Below are 10,374 nucleotides of genomic sequence, written 5' to 3' on the forward strand. Positions count from 1 at the left end.
CCTCCAGCATCATTTCTCACTAACCACCCTGGCCTGTCGTTCCTCAAGTGTGCATGTGTCCATCCTGCCCCAGGGCCTTTGCACATGCTCACCCAGCTGGTCCAGAGCCCTCTCGAGGCCTATTTGCTCTTTAGCTACAAGCTCAGGTGTGACCCACCCAGCACCTCATCTAGTCTAGTTCTTCTGTCACAAGGTTTTGCTGAATTATATTCCTTCCCTTTGGTGCACTCATTTTCACTTATCATTGTGGCTTCATAGAGTAAATATTTGACTGCTGAGAGTGACCTCACAATCCCCCTCCAGACCTCCCACCCTTTCAAGCCAATATCCCAGCTGCCCTTTCTGTTCACACCTAGAGGCCACACCCTGCCATGCGAGTCACCCAGGCCAGCAGCTGGTGACAGAGGGATTGGGGGAGTGAGAGCGTGCCACCTCCTTACCCACGGCACCACCAGGCTCCATGATGTCGGAGAAACCAGAGGACCCGAAGGATTTAATGCCCACGGAGAGGAAGTCCATGTGGAGGACGGCGGAGGAGAGGCGCATGTCGGACCTCACGCGGGTGATGGAGTGGCTGGAGCGGAGGCGGGGCAAGCAGCAGGCGCTGCAGGTGTGCGCGAGGCTGCATCGCCGCAGCTGCGCCCGGAGCTGGGCCCCTCCAGAGGGGAAGGGAGCAGGGCTTTCAGCACCAGGGTGAACGAGCGGAAAAGACAGGGGGCGGGGCTCCCCATCAGGCCTCTGTGGTCCCTGATTGTCCTTACATGGCTGGGCTCTGCCCTCCCGCAGAGACAGGGGTCATCTATCTTCCTTCAAAGGCATAGTCGAGGCGAGGGGAGCAGTGCTGGAGAAGGTCTGAGGGACAGGGAGGGGACAGGAGTGCCAGATGGGAGCTAGAAATCTGGGGGGAGGGAGGGGCGACCTGCTCACCAAGGAGCTTCCCTCTGTGGGGCGGAGGGTGGTCTGCCCGTCGCCGGGGGTCACAGCTCCTCTCTCTGCCCCTCAGAAGCACACCAAGGTGGCACCAGTCTCTAAAGCACCTGGGAAGGAAGAAAAGAAAGCAAAGGTCACCAAGAAAAAGTCGAAAGACAACCGCCAGGTGTCATTCTCTGCGCAGGTAGCACAGCCCCTCCCCCCCACGCCCCCCCCAAGGGCCCCCCTGCATGAAGGGCACCCAGTCTGCTCCCGCAGCGTCTGGCTGCTGTTTTTTCTGTTGTTAATCTTCACCTGAGGATAATTTTTCCATTGCTTTTTAGAGAGATTGGAAGGGAGAGAGGAGGGGGAGAGTTGGTGTGAGAGGGGCACTGGTTGGTTGCCTCCCAGGGCCGGGGATCTAGCCTGCAACCCAGGCCGGCGCTCTTGACTGGGAACTGAACCTGAGGCCCCGTGGTGCCCGGGCCGATGCTCTAACCACTGAGCCACACAGGCCGGGGCGTGGCTACTTTTTAAAAAAAGATACTGTAAGGCTCTAAATCCACCCCTGCTTCACCTCCTCCTCACCCCCCAGCCCCCCCGACACACTGTCCCCCCCCAGGGGAAACTGGCTCCCCCTAACCGTCAGGAATGCCGTGGGGAGGAGGGAACACCCAGACCTAACTGCCCCCTCCCGGGGTGGGGTTCCAGGGCCCTCGGGCTTCCCTTGGATGTGGGAAGCAAGGAGCTGGTTGCAGACAGCATGTCGTCCCTGTCCCCAGCCTGTCCCCGCCCCGGCGCCATCTCTCCTCTGACCCCTCTGCCCATCTCTCAGTGAACCCTGGCATCGCGTCCTGGGGTGGAGGCGGCCAAGCGGGGCCTGCTCCCTGGCGCTCACCGCTCTCCTGTTTCCCTCCAAGCCCACAGGGTCAAGCAGCAGGAAAGACGGGGACCCTGTCAGGTACCGGAGGCTCTATGGCATGGAGATGAAGGGCAAGCGCCTGAGCATAGTCCCCGGCAACTACAGTAAGGAGGCCCTCGGGAAGTCCGGTAAGACAACCGGTAATTCCCAAGCCCTGCGGACCGAACCTTGCAGGTGCACAGGGGGAGCCATCCACTTACAAAGAAAAAGTCCGAGCAGCACCCGGGAACGAGACATGCACCCCCACTGTCCCGTCCCCAGCAAGCCCCTGCCAGGCGAGTAGGGGTATCTGCAGATTTGGGGACATGCCGGGACTTTCCCAGCCATGCACCCCTTCACCTGCAGACAACCCTCTAGAAGAGAGCTGAGGCGCCAAATGAGGAGATAACTGGTTCAAAATCAAAATCTAGATACGCATCGAAAACCAGGTGATATATAAAGATGAAAAACAGAAAAGCCTGAGCAAAGAAGTGAGAAACATACACATGAGGTTAAATCAAGGCTAAAAGAACATGCAGACTAAAAGGGATATTTTTCAATGTTAAACAGAAGAAATAATAACCTTCAAATCTACACACACCAAAAAATGTAGGAGCTAACCAGATAAACATTTAGAAATGCAAGAAGAATCCGATAAACGTACAGTGGAGGACTTTTTATTAAATTTATTGGGGCGACCTTGGTTAATAAAATCACGTAGGTTTCCGGCGTACAATTGTATAATCCATCACCTGTGCGCTGCGTCATGATGGGGCCTTTAATATGCCTCGTTCAGAACCAAATAGATAAAATAGACCGTAACAGAACGTGAACACCACTCTGCCAGTGCAGTCACGCCCTGACTTTACACCTGAATGAGGAACACACGTGTGTATTAGCCCAGGAATACTTACAGAAGCCACCTGTGTTCATCACAAAGAGCACTAACATTCAAAAGAGCAAAGATTTTAGGACATTGCAGTATCCTAAACCAGTAATCAAAAAAAATAATTAAAATGAGAAGGTACCCCAAGTTTAACAGTTGGAAATTAAGAAATACATTCCTAAAATACCCTTATCTCAAAGGGAAAAACAAATGAAAATAAGTCTGTTTTATACTGAAACTTATGGGATGAAGGCAAATCTGTGATCAGAAGAAAATTTACAGTAAGATCTGATTCTTGTCTTCATAAAACAAAAATGACCAAAGAAAAAACTAATATTAATCAGAGAAGAAATAATCAATATAACAGAGAATTAATAAATTAAATATCAGCTGAGATGAATGAAATACAAGATAAAAAGTAGTTAAAAGGATAAATCCAAAACTAGCTTTTGAAAAAAGCATGTGACAAATAATATAAAGTGCTCGTGAGCCTTGTGAAAAGAAGAGCGAAAGCACACAGCTGGAATGAGAAAGGGCACACGGGTAAGGATAAGACGTGGAACATTGCCTGCATCTCTACACGATGGGCTTGCAAACCTAGAAGAAATGGGTAATTTCCTCTCACACTATAGATGATCAAAATTGGTATTAGAAAGAGCAGAGACAGTGAAACAGAGCAATTTGTGAAGGAGAAATTAAAAGATGGTTGACACTTTCTCATTAAAAAGGACACCAGGACATGCGGCTCCACACCAGGTTCTCTCTAACCTTTGAAGGGCAAACCCAATGCCCTTACCCTGCGGCAGACCTCGCGGAGCACAGACGTTCCTACATTAATTTTACAACATCCTCATGTTGATATTAAGACATTGTGCAAAAAGTGGGCCAATCTCACCATAATATAGATGCAAAAAAGTATAAAAACTTCTGGCAAATATACTCACTGTATGAAAATATATCAAACATATCAGTGTTTGAAATGAACTACACCACAAACAAATGGGGTTAATTATAGCAGGTTAGGAATGGCTAGGTTATCAATATCAATAGATCTAATAACATTATCTATTACATCATTAAAGGAAAAACCATATTATCACCAATGACACAAAATCAATAAGTAGAATTAAGCAATTGTTACTAATAAAAACTCTATGTAAAGTAAGAGTGACACTATTAAGCAGCATAAGACATACACCAAAAATAGTGCCCCATATCATTCTAAATGATAAAGGCCAAAATCATCTTAATTAAAATCAGGAACGAAAGGAGGCATGACTGCTGTCACCATTATTGACATTGTTTTGGCGTCTATCAAATGTAAAACATCAAGAACACTGTATAACTTTTATGAATATTAAGAGGAAGATACTTTCATTTTCCCCTGACATGATTGCATATCTGCAAAACTCAAGAAATTCTAGTCAAAAATTAATAAAAGTTGGTATGCATGTTGGTGTAGTAGAAAAATATTTTTAAAAAGAATATTATTTTCTATGAATCACACCAGTTAGAAATGGAAATGGGAAAATATTCCATTCTCATAAGTAAAAGTCTGCTAAATACTTAGGAGTAAATTTAACATAAAGAAAAAAGTTAAGGTCTCCAAGTCCTAGCCCCAACAATATTTCATTCAGTACAAATCCCACAAATTCAACATCAGACAACTTACCAGTTCTTATAGTTCTACCTTTTGACTTTGTGCATGCTGTTCCTCCGGCCGGCACATATGCTGTTCCTCCTGCCCGCACATGCTGTTCCTCCTGCCTGTACATGCTGTTCCTCCTGCCTGTACATGCTGTTCCTCCTGCCTGTACATGCTGTTCCTCCTGCCTGTACATGCTGTTCCTCCTGCCTACACACGTGCTGTTCCTCCTGCCTGCACATGCTGTTCCTCCTGCCTGCACATGCTGTTCCTCCTGCCTGCACACATGCTGTTCCTCCTGCCTGTACATGCTGTTCCTCCTGCCGTTCCTCCTGCCTATACATGCTGTTCCTCCTGCCTGCACATGCTGTTCCTCCTGCCTGTACATGCTGTTCCTCCTGCCTGTACATGCTGTTCCTCCTGCCTGCACATGCTGTTCCTCCTGCCTGTACATGCTGTTCCTCCTGCCTGTACATGCTGTTCCTCCTATCTGTACATGCTGTTCCCCCTGCCTACACACGTGCTGTTCCTCCTGCCTGTACATGCTGTTCCTCCTGCCGGCAATATTCTTCTCTCTCTCTTCATCTATTTGCCTTTAAAACCCCAGCTCAAAGCCGCTCTCCTCCGACCTCTTCCTTTGGCCCCTCTGGCTCCAGGTCCCTTTTGGGTGAACTCTGTCTGGGGAGGCAGAGCAGGAAAAACTGAAAGAAGATAAAGGAAAGAAGGGAGAGGAAGGGGGTCGGGGAGTCGGGGAGAAAGGGGGGGAAAGGACAAATGCTGAGAAGGACCTGCCCAAGCCCGAAAGGGCGTCCTTGGGAGCCCACGCCTCCTCCCTCCTGTCTACCTACCTCTCACCTCTCTCGGGACCTAACTCCCGGTGACATCTGTGCCATTTCAGAGATAGACATCAAGGAGTCAATAGTCCAGGATTCCACCCAGCGGCTGATGTCATTCCATCGGCAGAGCATGGCGGACCCCCTGATGCTGCAGGACCCTGTCTTCACCGGGCGGAGGTCGACCATCCTGAGAGACTGGGTCGGCAAGATCCCCGAGTCCTCCTATGACCGCAGGCTGAAGAACCTCATGGACAAGGGCACCGACCCCAAGGTGGAGATGGTGAAGACGCTGAAGCCAGAGGAGGTGCTGAGCTGCCGGTGAGCGGCCTGCGTGCGCGGGGCCGGGGCCAGGACCTGCGCTGAGCCCGGGCATCGGGGAGGGTGGGCTCAGCCTTTGAGCCCCCAGGGCTGCTCCAGGGCAGAGGCACCGGCCCGGGGACCATGTCCTGGGTGGACACGGCCTTTGGTGCTGCCCTTTGGACAGGAGCCTTTCCCGTGTGTGGCCTGGCACGGGAAACGCCCTGGGGAGCGCTGTGGTGTTGAATTGCGGGTGCTAGCAGGCACCCCCAGTGGCCGCCTTCTCCCAGTTTGGGTTTTTAGACTCCTGAAGGGACCTGAACAAAGTGGGGATCTCCCTCCTCGCTTGCTCTTGGCCTTGTCCTCAGACACGCTGCCTTTCAGCCACGCCTGGCAGCTTAGTCCCCACCCGAACCCCAGGCTCCCCCGCCCGGTGTTACCCTGCTGGAAAGGCCGAATGAGGAGGCTCAGGCACTCCAGGAGAGGAAATGGGTCAGGCTGTCGCCGTCCTCGTAGAGCTGACAGCAGGGAGCTCGCCTGTGGGTTCAGACGTCTCAGATGCTGGCATCTGGCCACTGGCGGGCTGAGAGAGGGGCGGCGGTGGGGCCCGGCCACCCGGCTGCGAGGGGAACAGGCAGCTCCCTGGCAGCAGGAGGCTCCTTGCTCCTGTCATCCCCGGGCTGGGGCCTCCGGCTGCGGCTCTCAGGTCGATGGGGCTCTCAGGGCCAACAGACAGCTCCCTGGGCTCCACGGCCAGGAGAAGGGGATTGGACAAGCCCCCGACCCTCGCGGAAGGGGAAAGGATACCTGGAGAGATGGCACCTAATGAGCCACGAGGGCCTCCAGGGCTGGGCTGCAGGGAGCACAGGGCAGGCGGTGGCAGGAGCTGGCCGGGAGACGCAGTCCCGGTGTGACCGGCAGGCGGGGACCGAGGGCTGTGAGGACAGGTGAGCCCGGCAGGCCCTGAAGGAGAAGCAAGGCCGCTCCGAATGGTAGAAGGCCCGGGTTCTCCCATCATCTGCAGCCAGCAGCCTGGCTAGAGGGCCCGTGTCCTTGCACGAAGCTGGGAGCCAGGTCAGGGACCCGTGTCCTTGTACGAAGCTGGGAGCCAGGTCAGGGGCCCGTGTCCTTGTACTAAAGCTGGGAGCCAGGTCAGGGGCCCATGTCCTTGTACTAAAGCTGGGAGCCAGGTTAGGGCTGATGGGGTTCATTCTTCAGTGTACTCAGAATTGTAGGGCTTTAGGCTTGTTTCAAATCAATGCTCTGATTTTTTAATTGTTTGAATATTATTAAACAAAATACCTCTATTCCTGTAGCTCTGCTCAGCCTGTTTCTGCCGTCCTGTTTCTGCCATCCTCCCTTTCTGCCGTCCTCTCTGTTTCTACTGTCCTGTTTCTGCCGTCCTGTTTCTGCCGTCCTGTTTCTGCCGTCCTCCGTTTCTGCCGTCCTGTTTCTGCCGTCCTCTCTGTTTCTACCGTCCTCTCCGTTTCTGCCATCCTGTTTCTACCGTCCTCTCTGTTTCTGCCGTCCTGTTTCTGCCGTCCTCCCTTTCTGCCGTCCTCTCTGTTTCTACTGTCCTGTTTCTGCCGTCCTGTTTCTGCTGTCCTGTTTCTGCCGTCCTCTGTTTCTGCCGTCCTGTTTCTGCCGTCCTCCGTTTCTGCCGTCCTCCGTTTCTGCCGTCCTCTGTTTCTGCCGTCCTCCCTTTCTGCCGTCCTCTCTGTTTCTACTGTCCTGTTTCTGCCGTCCTGTTTCTGCTGTCCTGTTTCTGCCGTCCTCTGTTTCTGCCGTCCTGTTTCTGCCGTCCTGTCTCCCCCAGGCCCGCGTCACCCAGACGGTGAGCTGGGGGCAATGATGAGAGAAACACCTGATAATTTGCATCCTGGGTTTTCTGGCCACTTGGCACAGCCCCAGCAGAGGCACCTCTTGGTGCATTCTTCGTGCCAGCAGAGCAGTCCTTGAATGGATATTCCCTAATTTGCTTACCCATCCCTCTGCTGATAGAATTTCCCATTTTCCTGCTGTTGAGAACCACCAAAATAAACTTTCATTTATTTAGCTTTTCTTTTCATTGACTTTTTTCCTTGAATTAAGGGCAGTTACTGAGTCAGTGATAACGAGCCTTCGAGGGGAGGGACAGGCAGGGGCCATGCTTGGCATCTGTGTTGCCACATCTATTTCCAACAGAGTTTATTACCAATAAAACTCCCACCAACCCCGTGGGGTGTCCTACTCTTCCATAAGATCCCCGTCAGCTCCAGAAATGTCTGCAGAGCCCTTTGGTACCCGAGTGCTTAAAGCTAAGCTCTTTTCAATCGAGTTCAAAGCCACAGTGACTGGCCCCTCCACTGACCTCTTTGACCTTGTCTGGCGCAGATACCTGAGGCTGTCCAAGAACAACGTCCTGACCTTGCTCAAGCTATGCAAGGACGCGGGCCTGGTGGTGGACATCCACCCCCACATGGTCGAGTCGGAGATAGACGCCAAAAAGGTATTTGCCCCACACCCCACCGTGGCCCTCTAGGAGCCCCTCCCATGCCCCGGGCGCTCACTGTGCCTCGGCCCTCGGACAGCATCGGTGGGAAAACAAGACTGAGCTGCATGGACCCAGGTGCTGCTGCGTTGCCTTCATTATCCGAGTCAGAACCAGCTTAGCAGACGCTGGCTGGGGGCCCCCGCGCCCCTCGGAAGGGCCCCCGGGAAGGAAGTCTTAGGAGACATGGGAAATGCAGGCTCGAGTCCCCAGAGGACTTCGGGGGGGCCCAAGGGCTGAGCAGCTGGTGGAGGGCACACGCACCCAGGGCCTTGCAAGCCCCGTGACGTGGCTCTGTGGGGAGCCGCCCTCTCCTGTGTGGGGTGAGGAGCCCATGGGGGGAACCTGTCAACTCAGGGAAACAAGGCTTACTCCACCGAAAAGTAGCCACCAACGAGCAACTTGCCGGGTCGCACAGATGAGAAGTGGCAGGACTGGGATGTGTCAGTGTCCTCGCCTTAGTCCCCCTCGGCTGTCTCGCATTCTGGAGGCCCCGGCAAACCCGTAGGACCCTGCAGACAGGGCCCCCATCCTGGAGCAGCTGCCAACTGAGGTTACAAGCCCAGCCCTTCTGGTCCCTGCAAGCATTTCAAGTTCAAGTCCCAGCTGCCCCGCTTGCTGGCTGTCCCTTCAGCTCTCTGTGCCTTTGTTCCCTCGTTTGTAAAAGGGGCCTAATGAGAGTGCCTGCCAAGCAGGGGCGCTCTGAGGAGGGAATGCGAGCTTGCAGGGGGTGCAGGAAGCACAGCCATTGAGGTGTAAAAGCTCAGCACAAATGTGAGGGGTTCCCACGGTCCCCTGGGTCTACCAGAAGCTGCTTTCCCCGAGGGTCCTCTGAACTGGGCTTGTCACTGTTGAGTCAAACCCTGTTGAAAAGCTACTGATAACAAACCCATATCCCCTCATGATTGACCCCCAAAGGTTGAGCCCCAGGAGCGATTGGCCAGCTGGCCATGTTTCACTCTTTGCTTCCAAATACCAAAGGCAGGGTTTCCCATCTGCTTTTTAAATTTCCATGCCTCACCCTGAGGCTCTGGAGTGACCCTCGACCTCGAGGTGAGTGGCTCCCCCCACTGAGTCAGAGTAAAGTTGTGGAGGCTTCCAGAACCCCCTCCCACCCACCCCCCGGCCCACACGCGTCACCAATAAGGGAAGACAGAGCCCTTAGAGGAGAGGGCAGGTCCGAGCCACGTGTCTGAGTGTGGCACCCCTGCCATGTTCACACAGAGCCACGGCCAGAATCCTCGGGTACCAGCAGCAATCGACTGCGTGGGACTCGGGCTCTCCACTGAGCATCTGTCCCCTTGGGAGAACTAACTCTTGTAAAAGGGGAAGGAAGGGTATTTTTGGAGCATCATCACGTGTCAGGCACTTGGTCAAATTATCTCAAAATCAAAACTCAAAGTCATCTTTGAAGGCATTTCCAATGCTGACTCGGTGCTCAGGATGAGTCACTGCCGACCCCATCCTGTCTCCTCCTTCAGGAAGTCCTCCTGCCTGGCTAACCTGCTTCTCTCGTGCACTAAAGGGGAGAGGTCAGTCTTCTCCGCCTAATAAAAATTCGTACTCAAGGAGGAAGCGTGATGAGGAACTGATAAAATGGCCCCGCAAAGTTAGATGTCAGGTTTAATGACCTCTTAGCCCTTCCCTCTTCAGACTCGTTTATTCAGTTTTCTGTCCTGCAACTCAGTGTATCTCCCCAGCACCTTTCCACGCCCTCTTTAAAATGCAGTGAAGAAGGCTGGACCCAGCCCAGATTTCTAATAAGGGGCCAAAGGCTGCATTTCTTTTTGGTAATGAGGATTGACTTCCCGCTGACGTGGATTCCATTCACTCGTTCGTTCGTTCGTTTTCTCTTCCCACGCCGCTTGTGTTATACGGTAGGTTTGCGGCTCCCCTCGGGGGTCCACCGGGGCCCCCGGGCCCTTGTCTGCAGGGCTAGGAGTAGACGGCAGCTTTCCTGCCCGACTCGCTAGGAGGCCAGGAAGCAGGGCGGTGCGCAGGGAGGAGCCCAGCCCTTCTGGTGGCGCGGAGGAGCCGGGGAGGCGCCAGCTCCCACGGGTAACCTGGAGCTTCCTCGCCCGGTGGGCGGAGCGCCCAGGCCGACGTGCAGCAAATGTCTGTGACTCCGACACGCCAGTGATTATGTCCACTGCCCCACAGATCCTCCGGATTCACCAGGGCCCACGTTCCCCCTGACCTCTCCCAGGTTTAGATCTACAGGTCAACTGAATAGCTATTTTTTACATTTATTTTTTAATTACAGTTGACATGCAGTATTATATTAGTTTCAGGTGTACAGTGTAGCGATTAGATATTTGTATACCTTACGAAGTGATCCCTCTGATAAGTCCAGTGCCCACCTGGCACCAT

At 53.3% G+C, this 10,374-nt stretch overlaps 1 protein-coding gene across 1 annotated transcript; it reads left to right on the plus strand.

The window, feature by feature from the left end:
• Positions 1-463: 463 nt before the first annotated feature.
• On the plus strand, positions 464-7,995 carry C18H16orf78 (chromosome 18 C16orf78 homolog). Its single transcript, XM_087827462.1, has 5 exons — positions 464-601; positions 992-1,114; positions 1,830-1,959; positions 5,240-5,495; positions 7,848-7,995. Exons 1-5 carry the CDS (start codon positions 464-466, stop codon positions 7,993-7,995), a joined length of 795 nt encoding a protein of 264 aa, XP_087683588.1.
• Positions 7,996-10,374: the final 2,379 nt, after the last annotated feature.

This window comes from Miniopterus natalensis, chromosome 18 (assembly GCF_054644295.1).
Source record: "Miniopterus natalensis isolate mMinNat1 chromosome 18, mMinNat1.hap1, whole genome shotgun sequence".
In the NCBI taxonomy this organism is placed as follows: domain Eukaryota; kingdom Metazoa; phylum Chordata; class Mammalia; order Chiroptera; family Miniopteridae; genus Miniopterus; species Miniopterus natalensis.